The following is an 18,773-nucleotide window of genomic DNA, read 5'->3' as shown; positions in this document are numbered from 1 at the left end:
TGTGTGCACTTTGTGCTATATTTTTATGTATGAAAAGTCTGATTGATTGATTGATTGATTGATTGAAGTATTCAAATCCTTTACTTACGTAAAAGTACTAATACCACTCTGTTACAAGTAAAAGTCCTGCGTTGAAAGTGTTACTTAAGTAAAAGTATGTAAGTATCATCAGGAAAATGTACTTAAAGTTAAAATCCTCACATTATAGAAACTGAAAACGATCACAAGAATTCTGTCCATCAACTAAGTGTTTAATTGGCTTATCATTTCAGCTGGACTTGTAGGCCTATATATTGTTGGGTAGTTTAACTTATAATAAAACATTGTATTTTATAAACCATATGTACTGTATTTTGTGTGCAGAAATCTTGATTTGTAAAGTAACTGGTAACTACAGCTGTCAGATTAATGTAGTGGAGTAAAAAGTACAATATTTCCCTCTGAAATGTAAGGGAGTAGAAGTAGAAAGTTGCATGAAAAGAAAAGACTCAAGTAAAGTACAGGTACCTCAAATTTGTACTTAAGTACAGTTCTTGAAAAAAAATGTACTTAGTTACATTCCACCACTGCTTATTTGTATAACTCACTGTACTCCATTGCACTGTGCTACTGCATGTGCACGCTGCAACTAAACATATAAGCAGAGCTGATGGCCTGGAGCACAGTAGGCCTTTGCCCTTGTCTGTTTTTGCTCTTGTGGTTTTAGAAAGGCAAACAGATTTCCCTACTCAGAAAATCCCTTCTTAAAGGCTTCTAGGGGGATTTGTGTGGGTGAGGGGAAGGTGGATCCAACAGAGATAAGCCTGCAAGGTTAGAGGCCATTCTATCACGGCCTGGGTCTGTGCTATTCCTCATACCACTGTGGACAACACTCCCAGCAGTCAAGACTTTGATACTTCTGAAATGATTTATCGTCAGTCTGTCTTAAGGAGAGTTTGCATGCATACATCTTTCTTGGATATTTCCAGCATAGACAGATGGCAGTATACAGTACAGTCACCCCAGCGAGGTCTGTTGTGTGGAATATAAATGAGCAGAGTTACTTAGTAAATACTATATAGGCTAATGTAATGCCTTTGCAAATAGATAGACGAAGAAGACAAATAATTGTCTCCATCCTCAATTTCTTAAGTGAATCATGATTAAATTGATCATATTAAAGGTTCACCAAACCTAATTCAGGGTATGGTCAAATATCATGTTCAGTCTATTCTAATCTATCATCTATTCAACACATTTGTTCTAATTTAATGGGACCTTTTTTTAAGATATCAAGTTGTATTATTCCATATACAGTAATACTGTAAATACCTCCATGTAGCATCCTATGATTGCATATACCCATCAAACATTGCACCCAACTGTAGCTATATGCTAATTTCTCTTCTTCTCCCTTCTCTTTCTCTCTGCGACAGATAAATGAATGTGAGGTAGGGGTGTTTAATTCAAAAACATCAGAGCAATTCCTCTTGAGGTGTCTCTCTCTTTAAGAATTCATGAAGACTTTTCTGCTTTCTCTTTTAATTTTTTACAAGACATTTCCCCCAAGTGTTTCCCTTGTAAATCTCAATAGGCCTCCACACACTGGCATCTCTCAGTGTAGCTCAGGCCTGGTACCTTTGTCTTGTAGCATACAATGCATTTGTTCTTTGAAGGTGAATATGCCAGCAGTGCAGTTTTGATCTATGATTTAATGTATAGAATTTGATGACTCCCCCATAGAAATATGAAGCAATTAAATCCAGTAATCCTCAATTCCTCTCTAGCACCAAGGCAACGGATGTAGTGCACACAAAGACAATGGTCACAGTTCTTTGCAATGGCAATGGTACACATAAAAATGGCTGCCGCTCTGCCAAAATTAGATTAGATTAGAATGCATTATATCAAAATGAAGTAGTTTGATGAGATGTTAGAGGTTATGCTAACAAATTCTTTAAACACCCATAACATGTTAATCTGGAGACAGCCAAAAAGTGAGAATGCCCAGCTGTGGCTCTGTTCCTGGACCACATGAAAATAAGGCTCCGTTGGCGGACAGATTCCAGTGATAATCACTTTTTGCCTGTGTGTTCTTGCTTTCTCATTCTCCAAATGTATTTTTCCCTCTCATCCTCTCTGATGTAAGCAAAGCCCCACATCTTCTGCTCCCCTTTGATTCCTGCAGCAACACACACACGCACACACACACACACACACACGCACACAGACACACACGTACACACGTACACACACACACACACACACACACACACACACACACAGGGGGACCAGCTACAGTTACATCACACACTCGCTCCAAACCACTCTGCTCTCCACTCCACTTTGCTTCACATCATTTCACTCCAAAAGCCAGCATGTCAACAGAGGGTGGGGGGTGGACGGCGCCAAAATAATAATAATGCACATAGGAACCCAAGGCCCCGGCGGGAGATTTTGTTTGTTACATGAGCACTTAGCATTCATTATTTAATTGGAGGACTCCGAATTACATCAAGAGTTCAAATCAAATTCCCCTGCTTGTCTTATAGTGCTGATCCCTTTAATGCATATGCTGGTACATCCAAGTAGGAGATGTTTTTTGGGGAATGTATCCGGTGAGGGAGAGCCTTTAGGAGAATGCAGATGACATTTTACATGTAGCCATTGTGACTGCTCGTTTGGCAGTCAGTCAGATGCTCATCTAGCTATAATGGAGAGAGTGAGAAAAGCAGTTCTGGAAATGGAAAAGGCTTCAGTCCCCTGATTCAGCCTTTAAGCTGCTTTAGAGGATTGCTGGGTATTTTTCCCTCCCTCCTTTTAAAACAGACAGATGATATTGGCTCTGAACCAGAACAGGAGAGGGCTGAAGCTCTGAGCTTTCACTGCGCAGCTGCACACACAGGGCAGAGAAGGGCCAAGCTGCTTTGTCTTGGCTTTATAATTCACTCTTGAGAGACACGTGACAGCAGAGACTGCAGCCAGGAAGGTCCTGCTGCTCCCTGCTGGGGACAAGCTAAATATTTCTATTCAGTCAGACCATGTTTTTCTTCAGCTGTCAATCCCAAAAATACCTGCAGAAGTGTAACATGCATGAAAGTTTAAGAGAGCAGAGTAACAGTTTTCTGCTTTGCTGAACTACTTTTGCATGGATTCTGATCAAGCTTCAAGGTTATGGTCACTGTAGAAATGTCAAGAGGATTCAGTGAGTTTGGCCTTTTGAGAGAGACTGGGTTCAGACCAGGCATAACCAGATAGCCTAGATATCTAGCCTAAAATATTTATCCATTTTCTATCGTGGTCAAGGTTGGGGTGCCAGAGCAGTTCAAGTGCAAGTTGATTTGAAAAGTATCCACTTGATGTTCACTGTGAAGGTAAAGGCTCAGGAACATTTAACAAAGTACTTTTACAAACCGTAATTATCTTAATTATGATAGTTTAAACTGCAGTATTTCAATGCAGTATAGTTTCTCAAAGTTTACTTGAGAGTGTCAAGTAAACTGTACTTTACACTTGACAGTACTGTACTGTCACTGTATTTAGCTAATAGCACGCGGTAGCGGAAAACTGAGATTGTCGCAGTTTTGTAGTTGCAATTCTGTCACAATCCACGAGGTGAAGCTATTTAAGCAAATATTATTTCGCCGGACATGTGCGAATAGTCACGGAGAAACCCGAGGCGACCCCGGAAGCTCGGTCGTTACCTTGCTGGTGGTCACTGTCAGTCCGTTGTTAGAGCAATGTGTTGCTGCTGCTGTGGGTACGGCTTCGTTGGAACTGAAGTTTAGCTCAAACGGGACTTCAAGATGTATTAAGACGGCGTTGCCGATGAAATAAATTAGAACTATTAAGGTATGCCATTTAGCTGTCACTCGGGAGGCTCTGCTTTTGCTCCCGTAGCTCGCATACAGTGTTAGCATGCTAACGTTAGCTGTGTTAGCTTCTGTTGGTGGCTAGTTAGCAAGTTAGATTTACCATCCAATGTGTCAGGCTAGCTAGCAAGCTGCTGTGTGTGTGTGTGTGTGTGTGTGTGTGTGTGTGTGTGTGTGTGTGTGTGTGTGTGTGTGTGTGTGTGTGTGTGTGTGTGTGTGTGTGTGTTTCAGTCACGACCTTTACATGTATTATTGCAGCAGAGATGTGATGAAGGGCTCTAAGTTCAGTCACTTCTGACTAATGTGTTGAGGTGCTTCAGTCTGTGGTCTGAACGCCTGGATATGGTCGATAGTGATTGTCGGTAGCTTGCATATGAGTAACTGCTGCATGTCAGTATTACCACGGTGGTTTGGACAGAGACCTCAGCTATTGAGATGGTCAAAACACTCTAGACAGGATAATTTTTTTCCACCATAGAGTCAAGTCAGTAGAAGTAAATCTGTGATTAGTCAACAGACTATTAGCAGAAAGTACTTGCAGTGTCACCACACTGCAATGAATAGCTATCGTGATGGGTGTGTTTCCTGGGAATAAAAAAGGAAGACTTGCAAAATCCTGGACACCACACACAGACTCATTCAGTTGGGGAGGAAGAAATCACTGTACAAACGTGTGACAATGTGTGGAAGCTGTAAATGTTTATAAATTCAGTTGCCAGTTTACTGGGTACACCTAATGCAGTCTAATACAACATCCCTGTAATACATCCTTCCTTCATGGAGGTTGTAATGTTACGTTTTTGTTGAAACTGTTTGAAAGAGGTAGGGTCATAATGGAGACTGTAGTGCGGTGCTGTTGAACTTTATGGCATTTTATTGAGAGGTGTTTCTAACGGTTGGTCTACACTACTTCGTTGATCAGCTGTTTCTCCGTGAAGAGAGAAAGTGAGAGAAAATGGTGCGGAACAATCAGCTGTTTCTTTGACGGGATAGTCAACAAGTCGGCTCTTTAGATCAAATTGTGGTCACTGCTACGTATTTTCTTGTCTTTGTTTTTGGTAGTTGGTGTGTTTGGTGTAGTTTCATCGTCCATACAACTGAGAAATGTTTTCTGTTGAGATGCTGAAGCATTGACGTCGTGCTATTACTGTGGTAAGCTAGTTTGGTTTTTCAGTAGACACACTATACAGAGTTCTCGTTTTAACTACGTTTGAACTGATTCCAAACTTTGGACACTTTCTGTCGTTTTCTCCAGCCTGTCTCTCCTAGCCCCTCACTATTTACTCTCTGGCATGTGCCGCACACAGACTGAGCAGCGTCTGGTGTGCGACAATAATAATGATCCGTGTGGAAACGTCAGCAATACAACGTTGGTAACATTGATTTAACGAAGCTTCGAGGCAAATCATTTTGCATCGAGAATTTTTTGTAATCGAACTATTCGAGTTATTCGAGGAATCGTTTTTTTTTATATATATATATAGTTAAAACAAAACATAATACCATAACCTTCACAAATTTAGTAGGTGTGTTGTGAGTGTTTTTATATTATTACGTTTTGATTCCGATATTAAACACATTTTGCGTGTGTTTGTCTTTTTCAGGTCTCAGCCTACATGCCAGCCTACTTATGTACTTCATCCTGAATGCTGGTCCAGGACGTACACACCACAGCATGTTATTGTGAGGAGAGAACATATTAGGTAGGTTGCCCTACATTTTTCCCAATTTACATGTCTTTTGTTTCACAGTGCCGAATGAATAACAAGGGCAAACAGAGCAAAGCAGCTAACCTCATGTCATTTGTTTATCTCTTATACAAAAGCCGAAAGAGTGGCATTTCTCAATTTGGCAGGAGGGTTTCTAAAAAGGCACTGAGCAGTAGACTATTACTAAACTGTCTGTACCGGAGAACATTGGCCTGAAAAGTCATTTGCAACCTGTAGTGTTATTGGCCCTTATATTCTTGATGTATTCAGTAGTGTCAACATTCTCACCCAGGTTTTATTTTTGGTTCTCATTGTTTTCAGTAGGATTGACATTAGGTTGGCCATTAAGCTGTTTGGCAATTTGGAAATGTGACAGTGAAACATAAACTCACTTAGCAAATCGAAACCCATTTCATTCAGGAATAATTTTGGCTATTGTTTCATCTAATTTTCTTTGACCGTAAACGCCAGCCCTTGCTCTGACTTTGTGTGTGATGACTCTGCAACAGAGTGACCCTGCAAAGTGATCTGAGCAGGATGACACTGCTGGTTGAGTAGGTCAGAGAGAAGAGAAGAAGAGAGATAAGGAGAGGGGAGAGATGGGGGACTAGTGGCTCTTGTGTTGTGCCCTCTGACTAGGAAGGGCAGACAGCTGGTCAACCAGCTGGTGTGGCTTTAATGGACCTCCCTTTCATTGACCACAGAAAAATCAATACGCCTTGTACTGGGCAAGAGCGTTTTTTGCGCTATTAAGGACAACAGAAAAACCGTATGCTGCTGGTGATGCATGGTAAACAACATTGTTTGTATTTTAATACACTTGTTAATAGACAGAGGCCCCTTTTGGTAGGCACTCATCATGCTACCACAAATAGTAATATTTCTTGACATTTGTTTAATTATACGTTTTCACAGACCGGGCATAATGAGGGGAAGGGGTTTCGTTGTAGAACTTAAGTTGTCCAAAAATGTCTGCTGGCATTGCTAGCATTTTCCCTCAGCTTCTATGGTTAGAAACTTCCACTCAAAGCTGTGGTAGGCACCGTTGGCATCATTGGGCAAACATTCCATAATAATCCTTTAGCAAATTGTAATTCAAGTGTTCTGAAAAACTAGACTCTGCGCCTCCTCTTGGCTTTATTTGAGAGAGAGAGTGAGAGTGAGAGAGAGTGAGAGTGAGTGAGAGAGAGTGAGAGAGAGAGAGAGAGAGAGACTGTGCGACACGAGGGAGAGCTGCACTCTACTTCATATTCTGACGTGTTTTTTTTGCATTTTACCCACTGCAGCTTTAACTTTAAAACTTTATTCCAACACATGTAGCCAACCTGTGTGCTTGTGCTTTGAGTAATTCCCCATACATACATATTGTGTCCAATATTTCCCAACCTGCAAAAACTGAGAATGTTTTCCATTTTGTCTTGTCCTTGTGACATACTACTCTGATTAACCCTGCAAAGTAAATGTATGAGGCAGCCAGATGAATCAGTTACTACCATTTTTTTGAGCTGACTTACAGATCCTGATACATCTTGTCTTTTGTGGTCAATGTATTTACTTGATGATGCTCTTAACAGTAGCCTCAGTCATTTTGATGTGTGAAATCCTGAGACCGTGATTTCCTCCAGTGTCATGTCCAGCCTTGATCTTTTTGATGCAGAAAAATGTAAAAACAAATAAAGGCAGTTCAGTACGAATTTATTTAGTCCATTTCCTTGACGTTCCACTTCCGGGATTGCTCCGTTGCCGCCGGAAAATCCCCCGGATTTCACTCATTTAGGCCGGATATCCATTGCCTTGGGCTTTCTTTGTGCTGGCATTTTAAATTCTGGTCGATTCATGAGGACTATGGTTAACCTTTTCTCATATCTCTGCAGGGTAAATCCAGACAGCTAGCTAGACTATCTGTCCAATCTGAGTTTTCTGTTGTACGACTAAAACAACATTTAAACGTAAAAAAACAAGTTTCTTCGGTGTGGCTGGGTTAGCTCAGTTGGTAGAGCAGGCGCACATATATAGAGGTTTACTCCTTGACGCCGCGGGTTCTACTCCAACCTGCGGCCCTTTGCTGCATGTTATTCCCCCTCTCTCTCCCCTTTCATGTCTTCATCTGTCCTGTGGAAATAAAGGCCTAAAAATGCCCCCCAAAAAAAGATCTTTTTAAAAAAAAATAAAAAAGCATATTTTGCGGCGTCATCGCGGCTTTTCTCCGGTGCTTAGCACCGCCCAAGACGATTGTCATTGGTTTTAAAGAAATATCAATAAACCAGAGCACGTTTTCCACCCATCCCCGAATGCTGTGTGGAGTAGCCAGACCGGTAGGCGCGTCGGCCGAAAGTTGCAAAGGTGGTTTTTCCTCTCACGGGCACTAGGGGGAAGCGAGACGACCACCATTCAACTCGAAAAAAGTCATATAACCATTCCAATGACTCAGAAGCTGTTCAGTTAAGGTAAATTAAGCTAAAAAAAAAACTGCATAGTTACCCTTTAATAGCCAGGAGCAGGAGACGCATCAAATATACTGACTCCGAATCAATTCCTATTGAATCACTGTGTGGCCTGAGCTAGCCTCCTACTGTAGCTGGATCTCTGTTTTTCTGGCTGTCAGGAAGACGTCTTTGCTGGTGTGGGGTTTCAGCTCTGCAGGCCAAAAACCTTTTGTCCCAGTTGGCATTTCCATTTTGCAAGCAATTTCGATGACACCCACTGACATGGAAAGTCTTTGGATGCAAGCAGAAACGATGTGTGGGGCTTGGAAGGCCGCCTGGTTGGCTAGTAAGCTAAAGACTGAAAGCTTAGCTCTGCACCACCCATCTCACTGGAAATGTCTCATTTGATTAAAATGCTTAGCAAAAGGAAACAGTCCTTTGCTTCAGAGCATTAACTCAAAGTCTACCAGAACACTGCTCCAACAAATGCAATAAACACCTCTACCTAACAACTTAAGTCAAGCCTGTGGTTAAACAATGACTAAATAATGATTGACTGGTAAGGTGTAAAAGCATGTTAAACAGGATTCTTCAATGGATGGCTATTGTCTTTTAGTTGGGTCACTGGCTTTCATCCTGTGTTAGTGCTTATGAGCAAATACGCATTCATTGTCACATTAAATCTGCTGCAATATAGTAACAGTAGAAATCTTTTGCGTTCCATTGTATTCAAATGATTGGGTCTTCAAAATGGACACAAAGTGATTATTTGGGCAGAGACGGATGGGTGTTTTGGATCTGACCTCTGACAAATCTAACGGTAAATTGCAATATGAATTTTCTTTTTACACCAAATAAACTAAAATCACAGATTATTAAGTATATATTTTTTTGTACTGCCAGGTTTAATTCGTGTACTTTGTCTAATTGAATCTTGCTAGCGGGAGGTAGGCCTAACCGGGTGTACAGATGATGATGATGATTATTATTATTATTATTATTATTATTATTATTATTAGCCTGTATTCCTCACATGTTCCTCAGCTGCAGGATCAGTTTCCTAAAGGGATCAGGTCAGCCATTGATTTATCTTAAAGCTGCGGACAGAGTCTCTCAGGAAGGTCATGAACGTCCTTTTATGGCCTTGACATAAATACAAAGAAAGAAACTCCAATGACTCATGTCTTTTGTAATAACATCTGCATGGCTCAAAGGGCCCTGAACAGTTGGGTCCAAAGTTGACTCACCATTGTTCATACATTTTCTTTGCCCCCGCTAGTGGCATGGTTTAAGGATGGTAATGTTAGTTGGTTTTCTGTCCAACACTTTGGTTTGAGCACTGTATGTACAGCTCCTGGCCAGATTGCCATAAATATGAAGATATTCAAGGCTCTCATGTGATGTTTCCTGATGATTTCGATGACCCTGTGACCTTTTTAGTACAGCTAACCGCAGGACAAAATATTCCCATAGTTTAACTGGGCTTTTCTGAAAGGAAAAGCTCAAGGCTGTAAACTTCTTCCGTGACTTGTTTATTTCATGAAAGAAATGTCAGTGTGTCATGATTTAGCCTGCTCTTTGTACTGTATGGAATACCTTCAGAGACGCAGTACATTTGATAAACATTATATCCTACTTGTGCAGTTTGCATATCAGTACTGTAATGGTAAAAAAAAATCCACTTTTCACTTTGAGTCTTGGATATTATTCCTTTTTATTTTCTTATTAGCTGTTGTGATGCGTGTCCAAGTTTCAAGTGTCGTTGAAAATCTTGGGTCTCAGGCTCCCTCCAACAATGCTAATCAAATATGTATAAAAAGTAAAAGTAAAAAAAAAAAAAAACTAAATGAGAATCTTAAGAAAAGAGACCTAAAATAGTGCAAGTTAAAATATAGGAATAAAATATAACATAATACATGTAAAATAAGGTAATATAAATGTATGGAAGACAGTATTTGCAAATGAATAGGCTGAATGTAAACATTAATGTAGTAAATGTATATATGCATCCTTGTATCCTAGATTTTCCTACAACTTCTCTTCTATGAGAATCTTCTCTTCCTCAATTTCCCTGCCTTCATATCAGTCTCTCTCAATCCCCCTCTCCTGGTAATGTTTCAAACATTTTTAACTCACATATATTTAACCCAACGTAGCATTAATATGGTGCGTATTTATTAGGGCTGGGACGATACGCTTTTGTCCCGATTCGATTCTTTCACGATACATGGGCGCCGATTTGATATGTATTGCGATTTTCTTTTATTGCGGTTCTAGAAGTATTGCAATTCGATAGTATTGAGGATTGCGATTTTCTTTTCCTTCGTTAACAAAAACAAAAGTTGAATAATACACTTCTAGAGACAATGTATCGTGAGACATTTCTAAAAACAAATTGTTTTCTAAAAAGAATGCATTTCACGTGTCAGTCAGTCTGACATTTATTTCATTTGTAAAGACGTACATAACATGGATTTTCTGCTTTCGGCCTGTATTGCTGGAAACCGACAGAGGTGGAAAAAGTACTAAAATATTGTACTCAAATGAAAGTACCAATACTTTGATGAAATATTACTCAAGTACAAGTGAAATTACCTATCTGAAAAATGACTCAAGTAAAAGTAATAAGTAGTTCATTTTAAAATGTACTTTAAGTGAAAGTTACTTAGTTACATTAAATAAAACTGTAAAACGGGGCGAGGGGGATCTCTCCCATGTAGTGAAAATAGGACAAGGGGTCATAAATCCCAAACTATTTATTTTGTTTTTAATTTTCGGCGTTTTGGGCAGCAGAATTCGATGTTTCAGCTAGCATTTCTACTGAAGCAGTCTCTGAACCATCGTCGCTCGCCTGATCCACCTCCATCTCATTCTCACTCTCCTACAGAAAGACTTGGCGCCTGGTAGCCAGCCTAGATACTGATCATTCATCACTGTGGTGGTTCCGGGCGTGATTTATTTATTTTTTCTTCCTTTCGGTTTTCGTTAGTCTAAGTTTATATTTAGTCTATATATATATATATATATATATATATATATATATATATATATATATATATATATATATATATATATATATATATATATATATATATATATATATATATATATTTTAATACAGTAACGTGAGTAAGTGTATTTCGTTACTTTCCACCTCTGGAAAACGGATATGATGTAGTCGCCGTCAGCAGTACCATATAAACAGAAAATATTTAGGCCAATCATTGGTTAAAAAATAGACCGTAGACCTAAATTTAATCTTGCTTGAAATATTTCCTCTTCCCCTAGGGCAGGATGCAGTCTTCAAACCACCGACTGCGAGATATGGAGCAGCATCACCCGCTACTGTCGGCAGGTGCAGATGTGGAGACGGGGAGCTTGGCGGCAGGGGTGATGGTTGGTGGTCCCCACGCTGGTCACACCGCAGGGAACCGCACAATGTGGTTCATTCAGGACAGCTGTGGGATGGTGTGTGCAGGCATGACCTGGTTCCTGGTGCTGTATGCTGAGTTCGTAGTAAACTTTGTCATGCTGCTGCCCGGCAAGAACTTCTGGTACTCGCTGCTGAACGGGGCCACCTTCAACTCCCTGGCCGTGCTTGCATTGGCGTCACATCTGCGCACCATGTTGACGGACCCGGTAAGGATGTTAAGGAAAGTAAGAGTGGGTGAGGTTGAGGATGCAGATGGAGAGAGGGTGGGAGGGTGTGAAGGGAAGAGGAAACCTAGTCGGTGAGTAAGACAAAGCTTATGATACTATAATAAAAAAAAGATACCCTCAATTTGGAGCTTAATTGGGAAGCATCGCCAGTGCCATCACTGATGTAAGGGCAGTGTGTGAGGAATGCTGGATGGGGGAAACTGTGTAGAGCATCCTAGTACATTTAATTTGCTAATCTGAGAACAGTACTGTTTTTGTTGTTGTTGACCAAACAATAAAAGACAATAAAAGGCCAAGGAACAAAGTCAGGAATTGAATGTTTGCATTTCCATCCCATCGGAACTAAAAATACTTTATCTCCTCAAAGTTCAATTGACTTGATGTAGTTAGTTCCATTGACAGCTGCTTTTTAATTGGCAATATATTTCACTTTCCTGGTTTTAAAAGCTGCATTAATTATTATATTATTAATTATTTGCCTTTAACCACTTTGGTCATTATATCCCCATTACTGATGATTATTTATCTAAAATATAATTGTGAAGATATTTTGTTAAAGCACCAATTGTCATTGGTGCACTATATAATATACTGTATATATCGACATCGAGGTATTTGGTCAAGAATATCGTTGTATCTGATTTTCTCCATATTGCCCAGCACTACTTCAGGGGGCTGTAGGTCAAATACTGTTTGTGCTGCTGCTGTATGTTGACTCATGTTTACTCAGAGGAACTGGATGCCTGATGACAGCTTCGCAACAGCACAACCTTAACAATTGCGGCTTTAAATGCCCAAAGTAGTACACCAAAGTTTATGCAGCAGTGTGCCAACAGGTTTTAAAGTGTAATTGTGCATTTGACTTTAAATGGTAGTTACACCCGATTGTGATTCAATCAGGTAATGGCTATATTGGAAGCTCCCAGGCCAAAGAGATTACTTTTGTTGAAATGTACCAAACCCTTCATTATGTCGTGCTGAAGAAATATCCAGCAGAGTCAGTGTTTCCTGCTAATTCAGTTAAACATCCAATCTTACTTAACTCCCAAAGATGAGACGAGTAATTATTGTGTGTACAAGTCCTGGGTGTTTTCACAGGCCTAAAAACGTAAAAACAGTAGTTAAATTGCTGCATACACACAAAGTTACACAGCTTGACTTCTCTGATCTATAATGGTATAATGCTTTTATTTGGACATTTGTAACTCCTTAGGGTGCAGTTCCTAAGGGCAACGCAACCAAGGAGTACATGGAGAGCTTACAGCTGAAGCCTGGCGAGGTCATCTACAAGTGTCCGAAATGCTGCAGCATCAAGCCTGAGAGGGCACACCACTGCAGGTCAGTCTAATTGTTGTGGTCAATTTTACACAGAATTAAATTGTGACATGCTTATTTACCCCACTGTGTCGCATCCAAGTTGTACTACTAATGTCTGTATTTGCATATTTTGTGTAAATGGCATTAGTTTAGCAGTGTGTGTGTCAGTGTGTGTGTGAACATCTTCTCTCTCCTGCCTGCAGTATTTGTAAAAGATGTATCCGGAAGATGGATCACCACTGTCCCTGGGTCAATAACTGCGTGGGAGAAAAGAATCAGAGATTCTTTGTACTTTTCACTGTAAGTATTATTTTCACAGGGGTGTGGTAAGGATAGGAAATACACAGTTAATGGATATGATAATTCCTCTGAGTCACTTAATGTTCATTATAATAAATACATTTAAAAAAACCAAAAAAAAACAACAAGTTCACATTTGTCTGGAATCCACACACCAGCTGAGGTTTACAGTGATGTAGTGCACAACAGACACTTGTTTAGTCTCAACAATATCAGCGCTTTTTTATGGCTTTATATGCTGACTGGAACTTTTTGATGACAGAAACATAAAGCTGTCATTTATGGCTGAGCAGTACAAGGTCACCTGTGAGATGAAATGTTTAGTCTGCGCTCCTCACAGATGGAGAGGTTTATAGTAAAAAAACTAAAGCAACACAGCACCACACAGTTTTTTTTTTGTTTGTTTTTTTTACCTGCAGGTCAAAAGATTTTAAAGTTTTATTACAACTGTGAAATGAGCTAGCCTGCATTACCACAGTATCTGCATACCAACCTTGTGGGATAAGAGTGGAATCTTTTTTGCCTTCTCTTGGTCTCTTTTTTTTTCTCATTACATCTCCTCCTTCTCTCTTATTCTTTCTGCAGATGTACATAGCTTTGATTTCTGCCCATGCCCTGGGCCTCAGTGGTATGCACTTCTTCACCTGTATTAAAGTCCAGTGGAACGGTAAGGCCTCTCTATGTTGCAGCATCGACTATGACGTGTGTCAAAAATACAAAAACAGAATGTCAGAGATGAGTCAGAAATACAGCTATTTATACAAGAAATTGAGACTGCTTATCGAGATGACCGAGAGAGCAGAGTGGAAAAGGGAAAGGGATCGTTATCATGTAAGAACAGCTGAAACCTGAACCAGTAAATAAAGATAGTATTTCATTCTTCGAGCCTCTTCTGCCCTCTACAAAATGATACTCTGACTTAGCAAGGAAATATTTCTCTATGCTCCATATGTTTTCCATGCTAACCAGTGTTCCAGACCATCCTTAGTTGCAAACCTTTTGTTTGGTGAATATTTAGTTTTCCAGCTTGTTGGAATGAGGCAATAGTTTTGGGAGAGGATACATTAGAGTAACTGTGTGCACATCCAGTCCTATATTAATATACACATTGTTAATTCAGTCTGTTTCATTTGACATCTCAGTTGTTCAGTGCAAAAATAAAAACGCACACCTTTCTTCCTCTCCTCCTGTGACCAGAGTGCAGTGACTTCTCTCCAGGGGTGTCTGTACTGCTGCTGATCTTCCTCTGTCTCGAAGCCATCCTCTTTCTCACCTTTACAGCTGTAATGTTTGGTACGCAGCTCCACTCCATCTGCAATGACGAGACGGTCAGTATCCACTGCACCCCACAAGCTTTGTTCCTCTCAACAAGTTGTGTGTGTGTGTGTGTGTGTGTGTGTGTGTGTGTGTGTGTGTGTGTGTGTGTGTGTGTGTGTGTGTGTGTGTGTGTGTGTGTGTGTGTGTGTGTGTGTGTGTGTGTGTGTGTGTGTGTGTGTGTGTGTGTGTGTGTGTGTGTGTGTGTGTGTGGCAGCGAGGGTAAGATGACAAGGGAACCTTAGTCTTGATAAATACCTTTGGCTCTTAATATGATATTAGTTATGTTTAATACTTTGTTTTTTCAGATGAGGAAATAAAGTATAAATTTTATACGCTACGGTTTTCTCTCCGGTTTGTCCCAATGCCAATGTAGTTAGTTAGTTAGTTAGTTAGTTACTTACTTACTTATCTATTTATCTATCTATCCCTGGAGGGAAAGTCACATGTCACAGCCAGCAGTACACAAATGAAAAACACTGAACAAAGATGTAATTTAATTGTGTCTTAGCATGCTAATGAGCCAAAACAAACTTAATGAGGGCTCTTTTATGCATGTCTTGCAGGAGATTGAACGTCTTAAAAATGAGAAGCCCATGTGGGAGCGTCGCATGAGATGGGATGGAATGAGAGCTGTGTTTGGGGGTTCGCCCTCCCTGCAGTGGTGCAATCCATTCACAGGCCTGCGTCTGCGGCGCCTGTTGCTGTTGACCCATGCTCGCCGCGGCGGGTCTGAGTTTTCTGTCTGAGAGCAGGGTAGACGGATGCAGCTCGCCAACACTTGACCGTCTCTGAAGCAAGATTTCTTGTATAGCCTCCTCAGCGGCGGCTCGGATGGACCTCTGCTCCCTGAGGCTGTCCTTCATGTGTGGGTGACAGGGAGACAGGCTGCTCCAGTGGGACCCCAGTCAATCACAATCACCACTAAAAGTTTGTATTCTCACTCTCACATGCTGATGTAGACCCAGCTCCTTTGGTCTGCACGAGTGTGCTGAACAACTGGAATATTGTTTCTAACATCAGCAGACGTTTTGGTTTGTTTGTGTGTTTTTAGGTAAAGCATGCAGTATGTAAACTCAAGTGGGTCTTTTATTCCTCGTAGGTGCTGTTTGAACTCAAATCATGCACCCTCAGTACACAACTACATCAGTTAGTTTATTTTGCTGCAGACATGAGATTGAAGAATAGTGTTTGAATCGGCAACATATCTCTCATCATCACTGGAGACAAACAAGTGGATCTAAATGGGGGAATGCTTGAAACTGTTCTGTTGGACCCAGTAGGGAAGGGAATCACAGTCAAGGACATGCACTACTTACATGGCACTTGAGAGAGAGTCTGGATATGGAGCACAGTGGACATCACAAGTGGAACTGTGCTGCCTTGATTTGCATGTATAGCAGCTCAATCAGTCAGCGTCTCAGCCAGGAAATGAGGCTTTCACTATCTTCAAATCAGTGAACAGGCTACTGTGAACACGAGCCTCATTCTTATTCAAGAGGACTGAGTGGTCTTGTGTTTCCTTCATTGGGCTGGAGTTGTTGATTCTTGAGGTTACTCGGGCCAGTGGAAATTATTTTTGTTTTTTAAATTACTGCTGAAGCTTCTTTACCTTTCATCAGTGAAATCTCCTCAACATTTGACCATAATGACTTACTGGAGATTACTTCATTTAGATAAAAAAAAAAAAATCATAGTTTTTAATTAGTTGTACGTACGTGTCCATAAATCTGCCATTCCACCACTTTTACATGCTGCTCCACATCTCATTATCTCCAAACGATCAGCGAGCCCCAGACCACTGATATATGTTTTCATAAAGAAGAGATTCAGGTTGAATAACTTTGACTGCTGAAAAGACAGAAAGTAATTAAGTGTTTTACTCATACACAGTTTCTCTCTAATTTGGAAAACTGAAGGCTACTTCTGTGTATAGTAGGAATCCACATGCAAGAACACTTGGGTAAGATTTCATAGCATTTAAACTCTGAAAAACAACGCTACAAACCCTCGAGACAGATCCCAGTTTCAGACATGATGCAACATTTTGAAAAGGAGAACATAAACACTAGCACAACCTCCTTTTGGCTCATTGTGAGCTCACGCTGATCTACAGAGCCAAGCCCTATTGTGCAGCCAGCCTGTAGAATTAAAAAGGATCTGCTTTGCTGAAAGAGGCTGAGGTACCAGGCTCATTATACAAGCTTTAATACTGAACAAAGTCTCTGGGAGCTCAGCCGATGCTTGCGAGACCTTTCCTACTTTACTCCAGAAATGTCAGGCCTGTAACTTGTAGTGGCAGGACAGTAGCAGCTACTTTTTCTAGTGTTATGAGAACACTTATCCATGTTTTTTTTTCTTTTTATCATTCAGTTAAGTGAATTTATCAGCTTGAAAAATGTTGTCATTATTGCCATATTTAAGAAAACGATTTTCATTTTTATTCTGCATTATTAATGAGCCTGTTTTGCACTGGATGAATGTGGCTTTTTGAATCGAGAGTTCAGTTCATTTGCTGGCATTGTCAAAAAATAATGTCAAATCTAGATTCTCAAAGTCTCAGTTTTATGGCGTGTTGGACAATATACTGCTGTTTGCTGTCATCTGTGGTTGTCAGAAGGAACTCCACTGTTTACACTAAATTATATCTGATGCTCTATGGCTTTAATGTTTTTCAGAAACATGCTGTCATTAGAATGTAAAATGTATCTATTTTGGGACTAAGGGATACAGCACTGAAAGCTAACTCACATCAGGGGATTTTTATTACCGTTGGCCTCTCATTTTATTCTGCTGGACTGCATAACCTCAGCAACACTTTTAAGATTAAATGTTGGGACAATATAACTTTCTTTTTCATGTCATGCTTTCTCAACACTCAGCATGGTTCATTCAGCAAGTACTGTGTTGCGTGTACATGCTCAATGTACCTTTTTTATTTATTTACAAGGTGCAAAATGAACACACAGCATATCTATAAAAATCCTATGCACATAAATGGAATATGGATTGTATAAGATGAAGAAAACAGGAAATGTCATACTGTTTAGTGTGGCAGATGCACAAATATGTTGCTCATAAAGCAACAGCTGTTAGTAAAAATAGTTGCAGGTATTGGTGGCAAAATTACATTGAGAGCCAATAGGACTAGTCTAATAAACACAAAATGTCATTAGAATAGCAGAACTTAACAGTGGCAGGACTAATACACTGTTAAACTTTTTGTGGTATTTGTAGGAAGTAACAGGACATCGGAGCTAATTATGGATTGACAAATCTTTTTGTGTTGAATATGTATATTTGATGTTGACTGGTATAATTTGGGTAAGCTTGGTTGATGTATAAGTGTTTTCACAATAAGATGGTCCTGTTTAATGGCCAAACTTAATTTGGGATTCTGTTACAGGGTATGTAGTTTTACATTCATGCTCACCAACAAAATCAATGAATTCAGATTTGAAAGCGTTATACCAATATAGTATTTTGTTCCATCTCCTGCTGTATGACTTATTAAGTTCCCATGTTGACTGTATGTTAATATTATTAGCATACAGTCAACATGGGGAGAGAATTGTTTGACTGTGCAAAATTGTGTTAACCAATACAACAATATTCTGTCAATGGTTTTTCCCACACTAGTTTGCAGTTAAGGGGGATTTGTGCAAGAAAATGTTAAACATTTTGTGATGTTTAGTAATGATTCTTAACCGGATGGATGTTTGATCTCAGAATTACCATTAGCATTGCCATTGCTCTCTCTCTCTCTCGCTCTCTCTCTGGGAGAATGTTTCCCCAAGAACAAAAGTCCTTCCGCTTTATTAACAAAGTATAAAGGTTACTATTGACAATATATCAATGGAATGTTTTTTTTTTAATTAATGTGTCATAATTGTATAATGTCTTTTATCTTTTAATGTCATTCTTTTACATAATAAACTTGATTAAATTAAAGCTATACATTGTGATTGTCCATCATACACAATTACTTTTGTCTACTCCTGGTTTTATGTTTCTGGATAACATAGAAAGTGTTTTGGGTATCACACTGACATAACATGCTGCAGATTTGCTAGAACTAGTAAAAGTTGGGATAGATGGCAGTTTAGGGAGTGTGTCAGTTTGGACAACCTCTGCATGGATGTTAGTTTTACTTGAAATTAAGATACAATATGCAGTAACTGAAATGGGGGTACTGG

General features: G+C 39.8%; 1 protein-coding gene across 1 annotated transcript; it reads left to right on the top strand.

The window, feature by feature from the left end:
* Positions 1–3,667: 3,667 nt before the first annotated feature.
* zdhhc7 (zDHHC palmitoyltransferase 7) lies at positions 3,668–18,532 on the top strand. Its single transcript, XM_078251764.1, has 8 exons — positions 3,668–3,831; positions 5,456–5,554; positions 11,275–11,625; positions 12,860–12,984; positions 13,167–13,263; positions 13,849–13,930; positions 14,461–14,591; positions 15,144–18,532. The coding sequence occupies exons 3-8, from the start codon at positions 11,281–11,283 to the stop codon at positions 15,324–15,326; spliced, it is 963 nt and encodes a 320-aa protein (XP_078107890.1). The 5' UTR covers positions 3,668–3,831; positions 5,456–5,554; positions 11,275–11,280; the 3' UTR covers positions 15,327–18,532.
* Positions 18,533–18,773: the final 241 nt, after the last annotated feature.

Source organism: Sander vitreus, chromosome 1 (genome assembly GCF_031162955.1).
Source record: "Sander vitreus isolate 19-12246 chromosome 1, sanVit1, whole genome shotgun sequence".
In the NCBI taxonomy this organism is placed as follows: domain Eukaryota; kingdom Metazoa; phylum Chordata; class Actinopteri; order Perciformes; family Percidae; genus Sander; species Sander vitreus.
The sequence above is the reverse complement of the archived record's forward strand: the minus strand, read 5'-3'. Positions and strand labels throughout refer to the sequence as shown.